Genomic DNA, 24,222 nt, shown 5'->3' on the forward strand with positions numbered 1-24,222 from the left:
CAGAAAACTGTGGCATGATGGGAGTCATTGTGTTTATATTGTAATATTACATGATTCAGTTTTGCACCTAATAAATTTTGCACCTGATAAATAAAGCTCATTCTAAACTTAAAATCAAACTTTTATAAATAATATATGGTTTTCTAAAAAGAAAATTATTTTTATACTTAATCCTCCTTTTATTTATAATAAAAAATAAATATATAAATACTTTCATTCAAAATTGTTTTTGTTTGTATTTAAATGTAATGTAAATATAATATTTGTTAAACAAATTAATTTAGAAAAAATACAAACAAAATGCAGTTGTATGTGCGCTAACCGGATGGATACATTTGGACCAATAAGAATTCACGTTTGGAACGCTGCAGCCCAACGTACGATTCCTATTGGTGGTGCGGTCACATTTGGGCGGGGCTAAGAAAGTGTCCTACCAAAACAAGCCGAGTGCGTGCACCAACACGAGCGAGGGGAAAAGTCTTGAGTGGTGAGAAAGTCCGCAGAAGAAAACGAATGGACCGACACACACGAGTTTAGGCTGACAACAGAAACGGGACCGGGGTGTCAGGTAGGAACACAACTGTCGTTAGCTTAAAAGTAAGTTTACCGACACGGTTTAAAGCAGCGAAACGCGATTAGTCTGTAATTAAAGTGGACAAGCCCTCACTTGTGTAGTGCCTTTTACTTTTGTTTTTCCTTGTGGTTTATTCGGCAGTTTGAAAAATGACAAACAAACAAAACACAAGAGAAAGAAAAAAAAGGTTAAAAGTTTGAGTTCGAGGTGCTGTCGAAACACGCCAAACACATGTAAGAGATACACTCTGTGTTACAGAGCCAGCTGTCCACTGTGAGCTTCACTTCACATGGATGGTATTTATGATAGGGCTCTCATTTGCAGGGCTGTTACTATGCAGGGCCACACAGAAGGCATTGTTTGGTTTAGGTTTAACCTTGGACTGTGCTGCAAAAACGGGAAAAGTGAGGCATGTGATGAGGGTACACTTCAGCAGCAGCATTTTCTGCTCGATCAAACATGCAGAAAACGTGAGTATTCTGAATTAAAAAGGTAATGACAGATGATGTTTGTTGTTATGCCAGCTATTTATTGATCAAAATGCATCCATAGTCTTGGTTTAGATTTCTTATCTCATTTACTTGTGATAGGATTAAAATCTATGCAAATACGTTCACACAGTACTGATATCAGCATCTGGTGTCTGTGGTGCTGGAGAACTCAGGGGGTGACAACAAATCGGAGTCTGTGGTGTGAAATAAATGTTAAAGGTGTCAGCTATCTTGGAAAAGCTTTCAGACCTATCAACAAAACAGTTTCAATTTGTTTTGATAGAATTGTCTAGTGAGTCAGGGAGCGTTCCAGCATCAGGTGTGTCTTTGATAGGTATTTGAATGTTTATTTTGCTGAGTCAGTGAATGTGTTGATTTGTGTTTGCCTGCTTTTAGTGTGATTACACGATGGAGCCTGACAGTGACACAAAGATGACATCCTCTTACCTCTCAGCCAGCTCCTCATGTGAGACCCAGAAACTGACCCCACCCAAAGGGCCAGGTAAGGGCCTTGTTTTCCACATTATGCCTCGTATTTTTTTATCTAGTGTCAAATACAGGTCTGAGCCAAAAGTGCGGCAGAGATTAGTTTGGTTAGAGCATGTAGCATAAAGATGTATCCATAGTTACATACAATGGAACATAATGTAAGTTGGCTTTGGGGATTTCTGAATGTATTTTGTTTATGTAATGGATCTCGATAAAGCTTTGTGGTGCTGAACGTGTCAAAGAAATTAAGCTAATGATGCAGGTATCTTCTTCCATAAATCCTGACCTGTTTACTCTGAAGACCACCTGAGCTGAGGATGAAGTTACACTTTAATGTGGCTCGTTCCTGTTCAAAGAAGCAGCTAAACCATTACCAAGAAACATGGAACCTGAACTAAAGTAAAGTTTACTCAGCAAAGTTAACCAAAGCTGTTTATGAAGAACAACAAAGTGGTGATCATTCATCAACATCTTACCATTACCTGTTACTCAATCAGTGAGTTATGATGAAGCCAAAAGTTGTTTACGGCTGTTTTTAGTCTATGTCCTAGTCACTCTGACCTTAATGGCACAATATCAAAAATGTGACTCAGACTACAAACAAAACATTCGCTTTATAATCAGTGACCAATTATTTTGTTTTTCCTTAACTAAACTACATTTTTTTAGGTAATAACTTTTATTATTATATTTATACCACATACTAATGATAGGTTAGTATTATATATATTCATATCAGCCAATTTCCTTCAGTGCAGAAAATGTTAAAACCTAAACAAGCAAGCAACCTCAACATTATATGAGGTAATTTATCAGAAAGAATGTAGGTGGCTGCAGATGTATCTGTTTTAAAGTCAGTCAGTCAAGTCAGCATTATTAATAAGTGCAGGATTTATAAATAATGTCTTGTGTCAATAAGAAAAAAATTAGCATTACAGCACTTTGGAATTAACTTATCATATCTAGGCACAAAGCTCATCAGTTTTCCAGCTGTTCCCTCCCTATCTATCTGGGTGTGATGATATTAGTTACAGTGAATTATGTAAACCTAAACTTCTCTCACATAATGACTTACAAGATTGCTTCAGCTTTCTTCCGGTGAACCTCTGACCTCTAATACCACACCGTCAGCACTGTTAAAGAAACTTCATGGTTGGGGGGATCCTATAGGGAAAGAAGCTGTGACTCGACACAAAGATATGCTTTTGCAATTATTTAATGTAGTTACTTGTCTGAATAGGAGAGAGGCACTTAGCTGGCCGATCCGGCTGTATGTTTTAAGGAGAGAACGTTTGATTTTTAAACATTATATACTGATAAAACTCTTTTTCTCTCTTTGTATGTGTGTCCCTCTCTCCAGGATGTAGCTGGCTGGTGGTCGTGGCGGCTGTAGCAGCCTCTCTGAGCGGCCTGATGCTGGGTTATGAAATGGGCCTGACCTCTGGGGTCCTGCTGCAGCTGCGGGGCCTCCTCTCACTCTCTTGCAGGGAACAGGAACTGCTGGTCAGCTCCCATCTACTCGGTGCTCTCCTCATCTGCCTAGCAGGAGGTCCTATTCTTGATCGCTACGGCCGCCGCTGCTCTTTGCTCGTGAGCGCCGCCCTGGTGGTGGGAGGAACCATTTTGCTCATTGCTTTGACTTCACTTGTTGCGCTCACACTGGGCCGCGTCATAGTCGGCATGGGAACTGCTCTGTCAGGGACGGCAGCATGTCTGTACATCGCAGAGATCTCACCGAGGGAGAGGAGGGGCCTGCTGGTGACACTGTATGAGCTGATGCTGGTTGTGGGTGTGATGCTGGGATTCGGCTGTAGTTATATCTTTGCTACTTTGCCTCACGGCTGGGCGTATACATTTGGACTAGTGATTCCCCCAGCGCTGCTGCAAATAGGTGCACTTGTGTTTCTCCCACCCAGTCCACGCTTCCTCGTTACTCAGGGCAAATTGGAGCAGGCAAGGATAGTGCTGGCCAGAATGAGAGGTGGGGCAACGGAGCACATGGAAATGGAGCTCAGGGACATCCAGGCTGGACTGAAAGAGGAATCGGAGCATAGTTTCTGGGAACTTTTCAGTGCCAAGGCTAACCTGCGGTCACGGCTCCTAACGGGTGTGGCCTTAGTCTTCCTTCAGCAGGCAACTGGACAGCCCAACATCCTGTCTTATGCTTCACCACTTCTCCGGAGTGTAGGCTTCAACAGTGACGCTGCCGCAACTTTAGCTTCAACAGGGTTCGGAGTGGTCAAAGTAGTTGGCACCATCCCTGCCGTGTTGCTGGTGGACCGCTTGGGACCTAAGAGCTTTTTGTGCGTGGGTGCCGTCGCAATGGGAATGTCACTAGCCACACTCGGTATATTGACGCTACAAAGCCACACTCACCTCACAAGCCTATGTAAAAGTCAGATGAACCATACAGACACGCTAAACACAACCTCAATAGACTTGGACAACAGTGACATGTTTTCTACTCACCTCCCAAGCTACTGGAATAGTGAGGAGGAGCCACAAAGGACTCACACAGTAAATGATGGAATATGGGAATCAGGAAGAGGACAAACTCATGTAGAGGTGTCTTCCTCGTTGAAGTGGGCGTCATTGATCAGCCTGTTGGTATATGTGGCAGCCTTCTCCATTAGCCTTGGGCCAAGTAAGTATCAGATTCACACACACATGTAGAGAAAACATTTATAATAATATAATTTATTGTGTAGATATCAGTAGAGATTTTATCTGACTGCCGCTTAGCTTATTACCAGCCATGACAGTGTGACTGGTATTTGATTGTTTGTCATTTTGGTGAATGTAACCATCACAGACATACTTACTGTACAGTTCAGAAGCTTGAAGCGGGGCAACTAGCCTTAAAGAATTTTCTTGAAGACGATTAGCTGCTCCTCCAAGCAGCCTCATCAGTTCTAGGATGAGCAGCGAAACATCTTCAAGAAAATTCTGCATGTCCAGTTGCCACGCTTCAACCTTCTCAATGAAAATGACCTGAAGACTGAGAATCTTCATCAACACTTACTGTACTGTAACTTCCACAAAGGCCTTAAACAAACACAAAGTTTTTTTTAGCCGTTTGGTTGGTGTATCATGGGTGAAGACACATTTTTTCAGACCATAGTGTCACAACTGTGCAAGATTCACCCTTAATTTTTTTGTAGGTGGATTGTCTGGTGTGTGTTTTTCATGTGTTACCATGGTAAAATGTCCTGGACCACAAAGGTGGGCATCCTGTGCATGCACAGGCTATTACCTTTAAAAGTGTGGCACATTAGTATTTCAGTGCTCCCTCGTTTGACTTTCATGCTTCAGTGTAAACTTGTATTTCCAGTTTTCACCTAAGAGGGAAGACAAGATATTTCTTTAGCTTCCAACGACCAGGCCATTCACTCATTGACATGTACGTCAAGGCATAACACTTACAATGCAATAAGGTTTCAGCAGCCCCCGATAAGCCTCTCAATCCTGACGTTAACGTTTTAAACTTTGTTTCTAACTGTACAAACCTATTCTGCATCTTATGCCTTATTACTAATCTCATATTTGTGTATCTTTGCAGTGGTGTATGTGGTCCTTAGTGAGATATTTCCAATGGGAGTCAGAGGCAGGGCTGTGTCTGTGGTGTCGGCTGTGAACTGGGCCACAAACCTGCTCATCTCTATGACCTTCCTCACCATTACAGGTTTGTATGTCGGTAATTAGTATTCATTAACTGTAGGTACAAGCCTATTGTGATAGAGCTGTAATAAGCTTAAAATTAGGGAAACAGATTACTAGATAATCAATATGTGTTTGATCATCATGGTTGATTCATCACTCAACATCATCACAGGTTAAAAGAAACATTTCAAGCCCAGAAATGTGAACACGTTTGTGACATTAACCAGGTCCATACACTGTGCTGCACTGTTTATACTGTCTGTAACCATACTAAACATGTTGAACTGGTTCACTTCCTGAAACAAAGAGTGTGTCCTATTGTTTCTACAACTGGTCAGTCAGATATATGCATATGCATCTGAAAAGGTAGGTTATACATACAAACATTTAAATAACAAGTATGCTGGCTGGCTTTCTTTTTGTCTTTAGAAAAGATTGGCGTCCCCAATGTGATGTTCCTGTACTCTGCCATGAGCTTTGTTCTACTGGTTTTCGTCATCCTCTGTGTCCCGGAGACCAAAGGTCGCACACTGGAGGAGATATCAAAAGAGCTGGCTAAGAAGTGAGTGTAACAGCTTCTTACACAGTACACCAATGTTATCTTGTCTGCAAAACTGATTTCTTTATCTTTTTTTTTCTGTTCCAGGAAGAATTTTGAGGTGAGGCTTTGCCGGGAGGTTCAGCCTAAAGAGAACCTGATCAGCGGCAGCACCAACGCACAGAGTCAAGCACATGCTGGAGTTCTTTAACAGAGCGTAACACTGCATCTCAACTCAATTCAAGAGCAAGGATCAAGAAAATATTAGCTCATTTTCGAATCGGCAGACACATCTCACACATGTCACTATGGGTACAGCTGGTCATGTGATATTCTCTCAAATGATGATAGCTCAGGGTTCACTCCAAAAAAAGAAGACATATTAAAAAGAATTGAATGCTCCCTTAATGGCAAGTAGACCTAACGAAGCCTCTTCAATTAATGGTACCACAAAAATGTTTTTTAGTTTGACATGTTTTTAAATGTAGGTTTACATTATGATCTAAAATAATTTAATTTCCTGACTCCATAACAAACTAAAACAGTGGATGTAGCCACCAGGAAGGTGAGAACATGTAGAACATCATCAGTGTTTTTGATTTGGTTAAAGAGAACTCAAGAGATACAGCAGTGAGAGAGAAGTAATTTGGGGAAGTAGGGTCATTTTCTGAGACCTCTGTACAACTTGTAGCAAGTAGTGGAATCACCTGTGGTTACAAAGATCATAGGTGTACCTCAGTCAGGTTTACCTTTCAGGCCTCTCAGACCAATGCGAAATCAAGACACTAAACACCTGCAGTGCATAAACACTCCTTAGTTTTCTGGTGGGTGCCAAACTAGTCATAAACGTGCCATTATATAAATGTAGTAGGGCTGCAACGAGTACTCGAGTAATATTTGAGGGCAAAATTCCTCGACAACTAATTTAGTACTCGTGACTCATTTAGTGACGTCATAGGGGAAAAGCTAGTTTTTTTTTTTATTTGATGCCAAAATAATATCTAACAAGAAGCTAATGAGTGGAATATCTTACCACAAAGTAATTCTTCTGTGAATGACCTTTTCACAATTAAAATTGCACATTTTTTTTTTAATTTTTACTTTGATAACAAGGATGCATTGTATGTTATTTTATACAAATGTGTACTGAAAACTGTAAATATAAGTGTTTCAATCTGGAAAAAAATGCTGCACTCCACCTGTCTTAAGAGGACATGCATAGAAATAAATTAAACACAATTAAAAAACATTCATGTTTAATCATATTTTATTCCTTATTTTAATACAAAATACAAAAAAATTCAAGTGTCACAAGCCTTTAGTTGACACTGGTTCAAAAGTACGCCATCCCACACACACATCAGACAACATAAAGTGTTGTTAACATCTTTCCAATCAGATGCATTAATTATATATATACAAATATTATAATACAAATATGTTGCCTATATATATATATATATATATATGAATATATATATGAATGGGCCAGTAGAACCGTCAGCAATTATGCTACCTTTAAAAAACGCCAGAACTAAAAGCAGTGGTGAAAAGGGTTAAGTGAATCATGTTTTAGATAATATTGACCTTCAGTTCCAGATCTTTTAACATGTGCAAAGCTTGACTCCACAGAGTGTTTGGTTTTGTATTTACAAGTTATTGGACCGTGTTTCAATATTTTAATGTTCCCATATAAAAAGGTATTTTTTGTTACCTAGCAAGTCAAAACAAATAGAGGCGGACGGCGTAACAAAAAAAATGACTTGGAAAAAAAAATAAAGAAATGTTGTGAACACATTTTGCACACTGTCCAAACTTGGCCAAATATTTGAACCCTTTAAAAGTTTAGCATGTGTTAAATAATTATTTTAAGGGAAAAAAAGGTCTGAACCACATTTACAGCTGAACCTAACAAATTAAGCCCTGCTCTTTGCTCCCACGTATAAAACTGTCTTTGTACATCAACAATGTGGCTAATATAATAATAGGGACGTTCTGTGCCAGTGTGGGCACTTCATGGACGGAGATTCTTCCAGAGAATGCACCAAAGGGACAACTTCTGGTATATGCGATAAAATGTGAGGCTTCCTTGTCTTAACACACTATATTATTATTATTACACCGTAAAAACCTGCTCTCTCTGCATCCATGCAAAAACACCCACAGTAAAAATAAGGAGGGACCACACACCATTTCTTCCCTTTCATCATCTGTATGAAGACATCATGTTGGGAAGACAATTGACGGTTTAGGCTGTTAAAAAAAATCACAAGATCCCAACAACTCCACAACAACATTAAAATTCTGCAAAGAGGAAATTAGACTCCAACTAGGGTCAGTAAAGATTTGACATCAAGTAAGTCTAGTCTGTCAATAATGTTTTGTGGAGTTCTCTTTCCATCCATTCCCTCTTCCTGTCTTCTTGTATGGATATTTCCTTCATTTGCACAGGGGTTTCCGACATTCAAACAGTAGTGGGTATGCCTGTTCCACTGCAGTGGCCACATTCTGCACATTTGGTCCTAAACCAGCAAGTAAGGGAAAATAAAGGAAGGGTGCGTTGTTAAAAAATTAAGCAAAACTTCCATGTGTGGATTACTGTTAATGTAATGCATATCAGGCCATAAAAAGAGGGCATATTTTACTCTCGAGTAAAAACCCTTTGAGGAATTAGGTTATTCTCAAACCGCTTTTCTGAGCGTAAAAGTGCATTATGAAAAAAATGACCTCAATCCTTTAAGCTGGTGTGCCCTTTAGCTGTATGTAAAGGAGTGTTAGTGTGACTCACCTGTAACTGTGAGACTTCCAGTGGAGAACACTTGAATGGTTGCCTTTAAGTGTTTGATTCTGTATGTGGCAGCAGGATGGAGCTCAGGTTCATAACTGACACACACAAAAACACATGGTTAAAAAGATTTATACAGCCTAGCAACACAACATATATGTAAGCAATAAAAGCAAAGTCTTCATACCCTGCAGGGCTTTCAAACAGACTCAAATGCAGACCAACCACTAGAGGTCATACTACACCAAACGTTACAAAACAAGTGGGACTTTGAAGCAGACTGTTGACTCTCTCGTCCATGCACTACTGAACTACCTAAATTTTTTTTATGGTGATTTGAATTTACATATGGACTGTGGTTGTAACAGAAGTGTGGTTACCTGGCAATGGGTCGGTTGTTCTTGGTGAAGTCTATAAGGTGGATAGCAAATGGCATGGAGCACACTGCCAACACGTTCACCACTTTGAAGGCTGAAAACCTCACCTGAAAAGACCACACACGTGCACAGACACGTAAAGGTGACCTGGCTGCATGCTGCGATTTTGTTTACAGTGACTCATAAGACATATAAAGAGGATGAAGCAAATCAGAAAGAAATCAAAAAGAAATGTGATCGTGTTCATGGTCTCACAAAATACAAGATTTTGTTCATATAATAAGTGCTTTAAAGCCTGTTCATCTTTTTAATTAACAAGACAAGGACTAAAACAGTCATATGATATTCCTTAAGTCACTATTAAAAAGCTGAATTATACAATGTTCTGTATAATTGTTTGACTTTTTGAAGGGTGAATTTTAATAGTACCTTTACAGATTAGTCAGAATATTATTACCAAAAGGACTGACATTGTATTTCCATGCAAGCCAATCATAAATGTATTAAAAAGGGGGTAATGAAGCAGCCATGTGATCTTACCTTGAAGCCCAGTTTCTGCAGACACCGTGCTAACCTGCGAGCACCCAGCTTTGCCTCATCCTCACTAAAGATAAGAGCAGAAATTAATAAGTAGCATAATGTAGCATGAAATATTAGCCATGTGAAGGCTGAAGAAAGTGCTACTGGCACTGCATTACTGGCTATTAATGGGGGATAATTTGCAGAAACATACATGCGGTGTACAGTGGACTTATTTCTAAACTGTTGACTACACATGTGTGTGCAAGGACTTTCTGTAGAGCTTGTCTACCTTGTTGCTCCAGTGCAGATGATTTTCCCTGAGGACCAGATTGATGCTGTTATTTTAGGCTTGCGAAGCTTCATCAGAACTTTCTGAAAACAAAAAAATTAAACAATAAACCAACTAAACGTGTGTTTTTCTTGAAGAAGTTATGTATCCAAGTTGGGTTTCCTTACCCCTACTTCTGGCTTATAGATGACATTAGTTCCCTCTAAGGCAATGGTGCGTAAGTTAAGGTGACATCGGGTCCTGAATGTCGCCACCACATTGGTGACAATGATATCAAGTGCCTCGTCATTGCTGGAATCCATGAGGAAGTGTGCAGCAGCTGGGTTTCCTTCTCACACGTTCATCACCAGCACCAGTGTCACCATTACTTCATGAATGGATCAGGAGACAAGTATAGCTAAAGAAAAATACGTGGAGTATTTATTAGTATATTGAATATTTGATAAGTAAAGCATTATAATTAAATTTTTGTTATGGAATGCTCATTTCTACCAAAGCCTCAGCATTTTCTTACGTTTTTCCTAACTGTATGTGAGAGTGTTATGAAGCTACACAAACGGAAGGAGAGCTAACGCCTCATCGTCACCACCTATCCTTTAAATCCCACGCTAAGTGACTGTTTGGCAAAACACAGATCACACAGGCATAAGTTAAACATTATATGACTTATTCTACAGAACATCTTTCTCATTTTTCCGTGGACTTAATATGCTAACGATGTGTTAACTTCAGTTTAACCAGCAATAATATAGCCTAATGCTGAATGCTGCGCAGGATAAAAAGGAAGGAAAGAACACTTTCAGTCATTCAACACTTAAATATGTGGAATATATTCCGCAGTTTGAGAACAGCAACCAGTCTTGCAGTATAGCTGGTGTATTGTTTGAGCTACGCAACTGATAAGCTTGTGTGAGTAAATAATGCTAGCTAATCTGTAATCGGGCTATTAACACTTACTTAATCGCAAATTGATTCAGTGTAAATGCATGTACTACCTGTAGTTCCTGCTAACATCTTACATAAATGAACATCTACAAACAAAATCTCCCAGTGGCCAAGGTGCTAGCTAATGTTGTGAACGCTATCCGTTAGCTAGCAACAAAGAAGAGTACAGCACCGTTGCAGCAATGAATGAAAAGTTGATAGCTATGCTAGTTAGCAGGCTAGCTGTCTAACGATGTACTGAGGACGAAGCAGTTTTTACTGTTTCCTGGTGGCTATACGTGCTAATACTAAATATAAGTATCTGGAATGTTTGCTTTAAATCTTCAACTACCTGTTTAGCCAGCTGAGTGCTGTTACTCCGAGACATAAATAAGTCAGTCAATGATAAAATTTGTGGACAAACCCCTTCCTCCACAGCCAAGACAAAAACAAATATAACACTTCCGTGTTCAGTTTTCAAAATAAAATCCGCTGGCTATTTTAAAGTAACACCAACTTCCGGATACAAATAATTTTGTAAAAAATGAGAGATGAATGAATCAGATGAAGAAATTTATAAACATTTGGCCTTTTTGTTATTGTCCAGATTTTAGGTAAAACCAATACTACTAAATATATTTAATGTCAAAGGAGGCACTTTAACTTCGAGTTGACATCATACATTTTTGTATAATAAAACATAATTCATCAACAACATTACATTTACTGTCTACTCCAGGTCAGATCTCTACAGCAAAGAGGTCTTGCACCCATAGGCGTAGCTACCATTATATCAGAGTGGGACGTGTCCCCGCCACATTTTAAAATGACCCGTTTGGACCCCCCCCCCCCCCCCCCCCCCAACCCACACACACACACATTTACTGAGTACACAGAAAAGTAACGCACAATCCATCTCTTGATATTTGAGGTTGATCTGGGGCCATCATGTAGGGCCAGTGGAGGAAGTTCTATTGCTGAGGTGAGTGATGATGGGAAAACTCAATCAGGTGGGCATGAGGGAGATTTGCCAGTTTTTTGTCTCTGTAAATGAGAGAAGGCCTCAGATATGGAGGCTTTGTATAATCTGTTGGTGTAGTGTAGTGTGTGTGTAGTAGCACCGGTATGGTTGACGAAACTGTTGTTTCACTTGGAATTAGTTTCTGTCTGTCACCATTTTTAAAATATATGAGTTTTTGTTGAATCTGTCTCTGAAATAGTCATTGAGTTAATATTTTGTGTTTAAGTGTTTAACAACCTGTTAAAATCCACAGAAAATTGCAATTACTTCATATTATTATATTATATTTCATAATATACTAATATATTTTTTTCACAACTCACCCACAGAAGGTGCCCCCCACATTTTTAATGCTTCCTACGCCACTGCTTGCACCATCATGTAGACAGTTGTCTTATTAGGCATTACATGACAATTGTTGGATATTTTTGAAAAAAGAAAAAAAAGTTCAGTGTGTCCTACTGAACTTAAAAACTTAATTCTACTGATGTGTGTAGAATACGATTAAAAGTTTGTCTAAGAAGAGGTTAAAATACTTATGGGCTTGAGCCAGATTCTGTGTTCATACATTTAAGGCCCCGTTCACACAGGAGAAAGTCAATCCAGCTGGAGTGGGATTGAATCTGGGTATGCCTTAGAACTGGATACGTTCAGACCTATTTTCAAATCTCGCACGCACGTGTGTCCACGCTCAATCCATCTTAACCTGGCTTCTTTGTTATCCTCCAAACCGCTAGGTGGCGCCTCGTAACATACAGAGTCTGTTCAGGCCGTGGTAGGACCATGTGTGTGCATGTGTTGTGCATTTTTTTTGTCCCTCGTTACTCGTTCTTTCGTTCTTTTCAGGGGCAAAGCTGTCGTAGTTTGACGCTTGAACACTGTCCCGTATGACATCACTAGCCATTTGCTAGCCACATTTGCGTTCGGACCTGACCCAGATTTAAGCCAATCCGGCTAGATCCACCTCTGAGAGGTGAATTGAAATCAATCCGGATATATCCAGATTCGCGTTGTTCAGACTCAGAAAAAGACTGGGCCTGAATCCCGCTCTTGATATCCCCAGTGTGAACGGGGCATTAGTGATCATCCTCCAGTGCCAATATTACACTTAACAGGCTTATGCTAGCACTACTTTCAGACAGCGTATTTATGATGTATTGGCATTTCAGCTATGCAGATTAGTGACACATTCAAGCAAAGTAAACACATCTGGTCAGTAAACGCTCCGCAGGGAATGCTGGACAGGCTACAAAAGAGGAGAAGGAGTGAAGTTTGGAGGTGGCTGGGAATGTTTGTGTTAGCAATGAGGAACATTCGCAGCCGCTCCTGTGGCTCATGAATGAATTCAGTCAATGAATGGTGTTTGGATGTGCTGTCACATCCTCACTGAGGACCTTTAGGCAGACCAATCATGACTCTAAGAACACATGAGTTGTGTTTTTGTGTTAAATTCTTCTCCTTTGTGTTGCTTTGTTCTAATAAAAAGAGACATTTCTCATTTCTGTGATAAAGTTGCTTAAACTAAACACAGTTCTGAGTGTGTGTGTGTGTCTGTGTGTGTATTTGTTTGCGTGTGTTAATATCTATGACTTATAGCTTTCTTATAAATGTTTGTGCATTGTGTGCTGTAACCCCGGCTCTTCATCTCAGACCACTGCAAACACTTCTCTTGCCTGGCCAGCTCCCAAACACAACAGAAAAATAACTTCTTTATGATTCAGCCTTGTTGTTATTGTTCTTCCTCCCTGGTTACCAAATTGTCTCTTTCCTCCTCTTATTTAATCCTCCTGGGCTTCTCTTGTTGAAATATTGCCTTGTAATTCACATCCATTCTGCACAAGAGCCTTGTTCAGATGTCCCGAGATGTTTACTATAAAGGCTTAGATTTAGAGCAGGTTAGGAAAGTCAGATGTGTGTGTGTGTGTGCGATGGCTGACGCAGGGCGCAGGAGTATGTTTACAGTTGATTGGGCTGCATATTGCTGGGGCAGCCTCTTCCCAGGGGAACAATGCTTTTATTCTCATTAGGTCATAAGATACCACATGTAAACTCACAGATGCAAGCACTTATGACTTAAGAGATGCAAATATGTCTAAGAATAAATAGCCTGTCCGTCACTGTAATGACTTTGTGTGTGTTAAAAAGTGAGAGAGACTAATGGAAAGTGAGAGATAAATCATGTTTTCATGCTTCTGGGAATATTTGTGTTTAAAGTTTTCCTCTGAATTTTTGTTGTTATAAGAAGTAACATCTTTTAACCCTCAAATCTCTAGTGTTCAAACATGATTAAAACACATACATATTTTCAGATGTGAAGGGAAAAATTATACGCTGTTTAAAATGGTGTGAATGGTTCCTGTTTCTTTGGATAAAAGGTCACATAATCATCTTGATACATCCAACATTTCTTTTCTGGACTTGTCGTCCGTGTCAGGAGAAGTGCTGCCGCGGTTAAAGCCTCCGCTGTTGCCTGTAAACTGGGTGTTTGTTAGGACCTCGGTGCTCTGTTTATGTTGGGTGTACATCACAGGCCCATTTGAAAGGGACTCAGAGGGCGAAGTTAAAGCTTTTGAGAGTATTGTGCAGCAGTGTTGTAAAAACTGACATCAGCGTTTGTGGGAACTGTGTTTAATTGTCAAATGTTTATCAGTGTTTTTTTTAGTAGGAAGTAAAAAAGGATGAAAAGAGATTGTTTAAAATGGGGATATTGGAATTCACAGAAGTAAGAGGAAGGCAACACAACTGTATTTGGATGCCCATGCACGAGTTTCTGTACAAGACAGAGATGGATAGTGTGTGAGTTTGCTGTACAGAGGGAATCCAGTGCTCTGCTAGCTCCCTCTGAGGTCTCCCAGTGTAAACAGAGACGTGGGAACGGCCATGCCTGTTTATATCAGCCCCCATTCTTACTGGGACCAGTCAGCCAGGCATCAGGGGCACAGCCAACACACTGGGCTCAAGTGCATACACACACTCAACCAAATTTATGGACATCCTCATACCTAAATATTTATAAGCATGTTTATGTACATTTATGCATAATCCTGTGTTCAGTAAGTGATGGATTACACGTGGCAAGTTCTGCTTGATGCAAAGAAATCATCGTCAAAATAAGAAATAAAATTATTAAGGGAGAAAATGTGTCATCAAGACAGTGTCAGAGTTGTATGCAGTCAAAGTAAATCCATATGAGGATGACCCAGTTGCCAGTTTGACATCAGACCCCCTCCAAAAGAACAAAAACCTTTGACAAAAAGGACAAAAAACATCTCTTTCTCTCTCTCTGATAACAGCTCCAGAGGTGATATCCTGCTCAGACAGAGACAGTCGCTGCAACACCATCATCACGCCAGATTTACTGCCCTAACATTAACACACCTGCGAAAATGTTATGGAGTTCCCTGCTCAGCCATGTTTAGACTAGTTTTTGGAAATAGTGACAGTGCCAGGAGCATTATCTGGGGCTCAGCTCCAGTATGCACAGAAAGCACCTGCTATTTTCAGCCACAACTGGGTCACTTGTAGATAGATATATTTAGTCTTAACTTGACCTTTCACTTTATAATCATTTACAAGTTGAGTAATTTATTAGATTTGTTCAATTTATTATTTTAATTATGACGTCATGTAGCATTTTCCAAATAAGGCATGTGCACATTTAATTGACTTTTGCTGTGCACATCACTTATAAAATACATATCTTTTTAATGACGGCATTTTCCTGCACATCAGATGCACATGAAAAATAAAACCTCACATTTCTGTCACCGTTTGCTATGAACCTTCATCCTTCATTCTTTCTCCAGTATATATATGAAAAAATAAATGAGAGAAAAACAAAACGTTTACCCACAATCCACAATCCATTTTTTATTTTAAATCTGGATTAACTGGATTAACACTACTGTAAAAAAATATATTAAAATATGTTTTTGGGATTCCATAAAAAATAAAAATACAATAGATCTCTGCTAGAGAACGGAGGCCCGTGGGCCATTTAGTCAGCACCTCAGACAGACGGACAGACAGCCGGTGTTTGGATAGGGATGGAGTTGCTGTAAGCCTTGTGGAGTGGATTCTTCCTCTCTCTCCAGAAAACAGAGCACTCTAAAAACAAACTGTTGTAAGAACATGGAGTCTGTCTGAACGGCACCTCACAACCGCTGCGCCAGGAGCAGAGTGAGGGAGGGTCACCAGAGATTACTTCAATTACACACCTGGTTAGCCTTTGAGTTACTGTGTGTGTGTGCTCACAATCAGGAGAGACATTCATCACTGTCACTGTTTGCTTTTATGTCTACCATGAATGTCTATGTAAGGATGCAAACTTTATAAGATTATGACACTTTTCTTTTGGCCCCATATTTGTGTGTGTGTCTGTCTGTGTGTCTGTCCGTGTGTGTGTGTGTGGATCCTTCTAAACTTTGTGCTGGCAAGGATCTACATTTGAGTGGACTGGGGGGGTGGGAGGTGTTGACGTAGAAGGATGTTTTGGGGTGGCATTTGGGGAGCGAGTTGGGGTGAAGGTGTAGAATGATGTCAGGAGGAGGAGGCATGTGTGATAAGGTGGTGGTGGTGGGGGGGGGGGGGGGGTGTGCTTTAGTGGTTCAGTTTGTGGGAGTGTTGTTTGTACAGTGCGTAGTATTGTTGCATGTTTGCAGACACATTTCTAATTGATCTTCTTTTGCACACACTGCGTGCGGTAATAAAAAAAACAACAAAGCAACAAAAATCTCCAACTCAAGCAACACACACACACACACATGCACAGATATCTAAATTAATGGTCTCCTTGGGGAGTCATCCAAAGGCCACGGGCGTTTGGGAGAAAAGATTCTTGGAAAAAGGCTTCATCATCAGAACATTTGCTCATTAGTAACCCCATCTTAGCCATCCAGAGAGAGACAGAGGTACACCAAGGAATACATGGACAAGGTCATATACTTATCATGTTGAAGAGGCATTTATTTTAAAGTCTCTACAAATGATGATAAACAAAAAAAAAACAAATGACATTTTAGCTTTTGGTGTGAGCAGCAGGCTCAGGTAATTAGGTAAAGAGCATGTATAGTTCACCAACATAAAGAAAGATTAATAAAAAAAAAACTTCAGAGTGAGTCAGACTCCCTCCGTCTCCTTAAGCTTCACTCTGCGCAGGAAGTCATTAAATAGTAAGCCAATAAAGCTGTGTCAGATATATTGTATTCTCCATCCTCCACAGAGATAGAAAATATTGGCCTCCCATTCTCATCAGACATGAGGATCAGCATTTTACAGGCCCACACTGTCCTCCTTTGGAGTTCAGGGAGTTTACTGAAGTAATCGACTGTCTCATTGTTGGATTTCCGGTTTTATTGAACGTGACTCATGAGAAAAGTGGCATCCTGGGTAACAAACAAGTTTTAAATGTCACTGCAGAATTGGACTTCTGCAGTGACAGAGGGACAAAGAAAGATCAAAGGATGCAAGCTAATAACACCAGATCCCAGATTGTTTTGTGTATAAGCAGGCACAAATGTAGCCAGTCCTCTTCAAGAAAAGGTAACATGAGGTCAATGTTTAGGTCCCTGAAAAACGGCCATATTTAGGTATTATTTAGGTATCCTTCCTATCTCTTCATGTTCATGGAGACGAGGACTTGTCGTGTTTGCAGCCCAAAAAAGCAACCACGCAACAGGAGCTATATGTTGGTGGGTGGGAGGGTGGAGGCACAACTTGGTTAGATTTAAGTTATAAAGTAAAACACATTTTATCACATCTCAAGCTATTTTCTTTGCTATCATGGTAAAAACAAATCCCACCTCAACTTGCGATACTACAGATTGGCATGCTCTAACAGGCACAACCACAGGATGGCACTAGACATGTAAACAGTGGTTGTATAAATTATTAATAAAGTTCTTAAATTTAACTTAAAATTTTAAGTCCTTTGATCAAATCCTGACCTTATACCAATACATGGTAATAAATACTAATAAATCCATCAGCTGGCTTGTCCTGTGCAGGATCATGGGGATCCTGGAGTCTGTCCCAGCCATCTATGGGCTAGAGGCGTGGTACACACCCTGGACAGGTCGCCAATCCATCGCAGGGCTCAATCCCAAATCTTAACTCTAAATATATCAGTCTAGAAATCTCTTAATTGCACTGTGAGTTCAATCTCCATCACAAGGGAAGTGCTTATGATGATACATGGTTATTGTACGCCTTTGTTCCCTGTTTGTCTTGCTTTTCTCTCATGCTCAGTTTGTAGCATATTTGGACAAGTATTTTGTATCTTATGCAAACAAAGATGCTAGTTTGGAGGGAGAGATAAGCAGCCCCTCTTGCTTTTTTTCAGGCTGATAAGACAGTTCGTGCTCTTCCAAAATAAATAAGCAACATGTTATTCAGCAGGAACAGAATGTGTTTTGTATGTTACAGATAGATCGATAAATAGATAGATAGAGATGGGGAGAAAGAGAAAGAGAGAGCATGAGATGAGAGCGCAATAAAACCTGATGGAGGGATAGAAGGAGGAGGTGGAAGGAGCTAATCCAAACAGACCTGTGCCAGGTTATTTTTACGACTGTCCCATCAGCCATTATCTGCCTGCTTTGTTATGGTTTGGAATAAATACAGACATGGGCAATACCAAGGAGTGGAAGATTTGTGTGTGTGAATGATTTTGAGTCTGTGTAGTATATTGTGTTGTTTCATGAGCTTACGTATAGTCTCATCTTGAGACTCTGGCTCACCTCCACTGCAGCAGCAGCAGCCTGGAAAGAGAGAGAAGATAACCACAACAGTTTATTCCATTTCATCAGACGCTCTTCTAGCCATTTTAGCTCTAATGGACACAGAGCAGAACTCGACTTCTTATCGTCTTGCTCAATAAAAAAAAAAAAAATCCAAGTCCACTCATGCGACTTTCTGTCTCTGAGCTAAATAAATATCTGTGTATGTGGGGAGAAGAAAAAAAGGAAGCGTTTTAAGAGAGTGTTTGTTTGTGATAATGAGGTAGAGGGGAATTTTCTGTGGGAAATGATTGTGTGTATTACAGAAAGGGAGAGAAAGAGAAGTTGAACATAGTTACATGATATCATGATATCTGGCATCAGTCTCATCTGTACGCTCTCCAAACACCTGTGTTTAAGGCGTGGAGTGAAGATAAACGAGGGGTTTAAACTTAGACATACAAAGAAATTCATCTGTGTGTATGTGTGTGTGTGCGTATGCCGTCATATGTTTGAAAGATGTTGTATATAAAAAGACACTTTTTTATTATTTAATTCTTATTCAATCCTTAGCGAGTTTACACACACACCTGCCGCCTTGGGGGAAAATGCCAGTGATTGCGTGTAAAAAAAAAATCGAGTGTGTGTGATTTCTCACCCCATCTGGCCATGTGTGTGTGAGTGTGAGAGGAGCAGAGGTGACGGTGAGTTTGGAGCAGCAGAGAAATGATCTGTAAGGTTTATTATCTTTAATTAGCATCCAGTGGGGGGAAAGAAATAGATAAGGACCACCATTTAGCTGATGGATCTGCTCTGTGTTGATTCCCAGAGTAAGAAAAAAAAACATTGCAGGGAAAAGTGGACTGAGGTATCATCAGTCCTGGAAGAGCCCACACGCCTCCAGTTATGACTTTATGACTTTAACATAACATGCACAGGCTAACTTACAGCCCTGCAGCCAATGATCTGTTCCCTATCGAAGCCAAGTCATAGCAGAACTGCTCCATGTGATAGGCTATAAAGCAGGTGAACAGCCATGTGACCACCCAGTTGTTCAGGTTGCCATCACCCTGCCTGCAGATCACCATAATTTGGTTGAAAGTTTCCACCATTGCGCCCATGTACCCAAGTCTAATCTACCCTAAAATGATCAGAATATGTCGTGTCATATTATCAGACCTAAGGAGGTTTGAATTCCTCAACTTCACCATGCTGTATGGTGGATGATGATTGGTTGACATGGATGTAAAAGATGTGTTTTAAATTTAAACACAAAAATACCAAAAAAGATACCGCACTTGCATAACAACAAGCGTTTATCTCCTTCCGACTTAGGTCTCAAACGTCCTTCTTGCCAGCAAATGTGAAATCACAAATTCAGACGCACACATTTCTGACCTCCTGAAGATGCATGCTGCTGCTGTCAAATAAATAAGCTAAAATGTAAATACACATCAAACAGCTGGACAACAGCTGATAAACTGCAGTGTCACAGACCTTTTGCGTAACCGTGTGTGTGTGTGTGTAAGTGTGGCAGAAAAACAACACTTCTGTATGAGAAGCAGCAGAGAGGGAGAGGATTCAATGTTACTTTTTTTTTTATTGCCAAAGTCGTCATACAACATAAATTACCCAAAAAGAGGCTAGAATCCTGAACATTAGCTCAGAGAAAAAAAGGAGTCCAACAAAAATGGCAGATCTGTCTTCAGGGTTTCCTGGTAAAGAGATACAAACAAAGCAGCTTAAGACATTTTAATAATCAGCCATTATTTCTCCGATCCACTGCTGTTAAATTCCAAGAATGTAAGTGTTAGTTAAGCACTGTAGTGATTCGAACCGGTTGTTCCTTTGACCCCCTAAAACCCTGATATTTTGTAGCATGGCTGTTAATCACATAGTCTGAATTAAATGGGAGTACTACATGCTGATCCAAGCCTTAGAAGCTCTCCAAGTGTGAGTCACCTTACATTTCCTATGGGAAAAAACAGACATTTTTCAAGGATGCCCAAAATAGCAGCTTACCGAGGGAACCAGAGGAACTAAAGTTGCAATCCAACACATATTTTCAGCATCATAAATTCATAGGTCACAACTCTGGACAGGAAGCATTCTAAATTCAAAAGTACCTAAAATAGTACCTAAAATACCTTTTGACTTTAATATATAGAGTAATATTCCTATAAAATATATCACTAAATAATAATGATCCTACTCTAAAATTGTGAATATTAATATGCCTATTAATATGCAATATCTTCATCCGGGGAGTATAGGATGACCTATGATATGACAGCTTTATACATTCACTAGAATGATCAGATTTAGTTCCTATCATTATTTTATACAAATGACACTAAAGGTATTTGCATTCATAATTACACTAATTCAGTTTTGTTTATTTTTTATTTTGTTAAAGGACCAATATTAAAGATTTAGTGGCATCTAGTGGTTAGGTTGCAGATTGAAAGCCACAGAAATCCTCTTCAATAGTAACTAACTACAAACGTCCCTCTTTGACGTTTGTAGCCAATGCTAATACAACAATAGCAGTTACAGGTGGTTCTGCACTTATTAAAACACAAAATGCATTCAAAGTAGGGTAGGAGATTTCATTCTGATGCACTTTTTGTTAAATTAGTGTAACTTCTCTTTACAATCCGATAGCAACCAATTAGTTCGGCAGTTTCGCATTAAAATGAAGAATATGAATCATCTGTGGAAGCTATAAAACGCTAAAAACATCAGCCAATCCTCCGGGTGGACCCTGCACGGAGTATTCGCTGGTTGTCACTCTTCTCCTGCTCTGCGTGCTCCAGAGAGGTACGTGCATGATGGCCAAAGTCACAGACCGCAGCTCGTCTTCAGGTAATGCGTGTCTATGTGATTGGGAGGCGTGGCTTCAGGGTGAGCTCCAAGAGAAAGGGGCGTGTGTTTACTTTCAAAATCTGGCTGACTCTCACTGAGTTTTCAAAATCTCCTACCCTACCTTTACGATTTCTGCCCCGTAATCTCCATTCTTTAAATAAAAAATAAATGCATTACTTGATGGGAAATTTATCAAGTAGCCAACACATCTCTTTTGAAAGAGGCTCCTCTACGTCTAAGAAGACACCACTAACTAACAGTTTTGGCAAGATTTGCTGTATTTTGGCAACTAATTTTATGCTGAGATTTCACACAACTTCCTGCATTGGTGTCATCAGAGAAGTATGTAAGAGCATGCTCAGATAATAATCAAATAAATTTATTCCACAGAGACACACACACACACATCTGTTTGTGATTACGCTGTAAAGGTAACGGTGCTGTTGTGTCTGTCTTCAGCTTCTAAGTGGGGCTGAGCGGCACCAGAGTTTGGGGCACACACACACACAAACAAACACATGCGCACACTAATGAGCTAACGCACACTTGTCCGCTTCCTGCCTTGGGGACTTGGGGTTCAGAGGATCTTGGGGGTCTCTTGGGGGTTTAATGTTGTCAGTTTATCACAACCTCACATCTCACCTCTTAGTCACCTCCTGTTAGCCTCCGGTAGCTTTATGTCCGTGTCTCGTGGGACAACTGATAGACACACTCGCAAAAAAAAAAAAAAAAAAAATGGGCTGAACTGGTGTGAAGTGGTGCTGCAAAGGTCACACACACACACACAAACACACACACACAATCAGGACAATTATATTACAAATAACTGGGAAAAAAACACATTTTCCTTCCTTCCGATCCCATTTTTCTGTCATGAATACAACTGATGGGTTTTCATGTTTATACTTCAAGAGTGTTGAAGATTTGTATTTGTGTATTCAATGCCTGGATTTCTCTTCAGAGAGGGTGTGTGTTAGAGATCCTACATATAAGTCAAATGTGCAATGTTTGCACAAGTTCCCTCCCTGTGCATCTGATTCACTCCAAGGGGTGTATCAGCAGCCCACGGAGGAGCCCGTATCCTGGACCTGGTGGGGGTGACCGTTCCCTTGTGGATCCTGGAGAGGGGAGATTATAGGCCGGGGTGGGGGAAGCAGGGAGCCAGGGAGGACAGGGATATGCGTAATGTCTTCACCCAGGAAGGCAGAGGTTTTCCTGCATTTAAGCCAGTCAGCACATCCCAACTATCAGCGTTTCTGGAAGGTTTATCCAGAGATATGAGCAGGTTATGTGGGTGTATCTCACTCGAGCCTGGAGTTTGTTCATTCAGACATGAGCAGGCTGACAGCCCCTCCACAGCAAAGAAATACATAAACGCAAACACACACCGTTCACAGTGCAGATTTGATGTGTTCTGCCAGTCTGATTGTGTAGTGTCTTTAGGGACCGGTACTATCTCCCTTCCTGGGCTCTGATAGCGCTCCGTCTCCCTCTGAGTGCTGAATGCCATAGAAACTTGCAGATAATCCATGTGTATGTGTCTGTATCTGCAGTGCAGTTATGAGCTAACCAGGACTGCTGAAACAGACGTAGAGATATGATGCGGTGAGATCATTTCATTTACAAGAGGAGAAAAACAGACGTTCATTTTTCAAAATAAAATAAAGATGCTGCACTTCAGGCATTCGCGAGGAGTAACACTATTGATAATAAATACAAACCAGACAGCTTGATAAACAGAATATTTCCCTTCTGCAACATGTGTGGAATTTGTGCACCTTAACATGTTAGAGAAATGTTCACATATATCAACAGATACACACACTCATACACACCTGCCACTTCCCTCTTGACTAATGAGGAGGAAGAAGATCAAAGCGCACAATCTGATCTGGCCAATAAGAGTGCGGCAATGTTTATCATCCAGCTCCATCATCACCCTCTATGTTAACAACACAGTCTGACTAATCAGGTGTGAATAATATCAGGGATGGCCCAGCATTACACCCCAAATTAGGTGTGTGTAATGATAATTCTGACATTAACTGACCTTCCTTTTACAGAGATAAACCAAAGATTAGACAGATTCACTGATATGTAAGAAGAATAAAGAATCATTATTATCATTATGCATAACACAACAACATTTTGTGCGGTAGCTCTCAGAACGGGCAATATATACAAAAAAATAGAGATATACTGTCAAGTCCAGCAGGATGTTATAAAGCGCAGCGTCGTGGATATCACAGAGTTTAGCACAGGGTGTGACTGTCTGTCCGCATGGAGCTGGTGTGAGTGTCTGTAGGGGGGAGGTGTGTGTGTGTGTGTGTGTGAGCAGGGGGAGTGATTGATTTAACAGCTCTGGGGAAGAAGCTGTGTCTTAATCTGCTTGTATATATGCACTGATCATGCAAAATTATTCCTCTAAATCTGACATTTTATATAACATAAAGGTGGAGATCAATATATACAATTTTACACCACATATATTAATTTGTAGTTTTCCTTTCACTTCACTTTAACTATACAAAGGGTTATAGCCTATGGGGGCCATCCTGAAACCGAACTGCTGAGACGAACAAAGACAGGGAAAGACACCGATTCCTTCTGCTGCCACAAATGTGATGTTCTCATTTTTTTGCTAAACTTCTCTCCTTGTCATTAGAGTGCTGGAGACGTTCTTCATCCCAAAGTTGAATAAGACAATAACCGGAATAACAGGAGGGTCTGAAAAGACACGTTGTGGGTGCAGCGTGCTCACTCACTAGCCTCGGACCTCTGAGTTCCTACAATACAAATATGCATTTTCAGTTAAAACATATAAAAAAATGTCTCTAACATATATGACCATGGATTGAATAATATACTGTATTATAGGCTGGGGCTTCAGTTTTATCAAGATGTTTGCATTATTATACTTATTGTTTACCTAGATATATGGCCTGCATCAGCACTGATTGGACATCTACAT

General features: G+C 40.2%; 2 protein-coding genes across 4 annotated transcripts; one reads left to right on the top strand and one right to left on the bottom strand.

Annotated features, from left to right (window-relative positions):
• The first annotated feature begins 428 nt into the window (after positions 1–428).
• slc2a12 (solute carrier family 2 member 12) lies at positions 429–7,001 on the top strand. 3 transcript variants are annotated; one of them, XM_028397269.1, is made up of 7 exons: positions 439–568; positions 899–1,044; positions 1,462–1,567; positions 2,915–4,198; positions 5,114–5,236; positions 5,644–5,776; positions 5,861–7,001. In XM_028397269.1, the coding sequence occupies exons 2-7, from the start codon at positions 991–993 to the stop codon at positions 5,961–5,963; spliced, it is 1,803 nt and encodes a 600-aa protein (XP_028253070.1). In that variant the 5' UTR covers positions 439–568; positions 899–990; the 3' UTR covers positions 5,964–7,001. The 3 variants fall into 3 exon arrangements, with proteins under 3 accessions (XP_028253071.1, XP_028253070.1, XP_028253069.1); XM_028397270.1 differs by lacking the exon at positions 899–1,044 and having other exon boundaries at positions 429–568; XM_028397268.1 differs by having other exon boundaries at positions 439–1,044.
• Positions 7,002–11,116, bottom strand: tbpl1 (TBP-like 1). The gene is made up of 7 exons (XM_028397271.1): positions 11,002–11,116; positions 9,893–10,122; positions 9,726–9,808; positions 9,455–9,518; positions 8,918–9,021; positions 8,541–8,635; positions 7,002–8,274 (listed from the first exon to the last, which is right to left on the bottom strand). The coding sequence occupies exons 2-7, from the start codon at positions 10,025–10,027 to the stop codon at positions 8,192–8,194; spliced, it is 564 nt and encodes a 187-aa protein (XP_028253072.1). The 5' UTR covers positions 10,028–10,122; positions 11,002–11,116; the 3' UTR covers positions 7,002–8,191.
• Between the last annotated feature and the right edge of the window lie 13,106 nt (positions 11,117–24,222).

The sequence above is a fragment of the Parambassis ranga genome, chromosome 24, assembly GCF_900634625.1.
Source record: "Parambassis ranga chromosome 24, fParRan2.1, whole genome shotgun sequence".
Lineage (NCBI taxonomy): Eukaryota > Metazoa > Chordata > Actinopteri > Ambassidae > Parambassis > Parambassis ranga.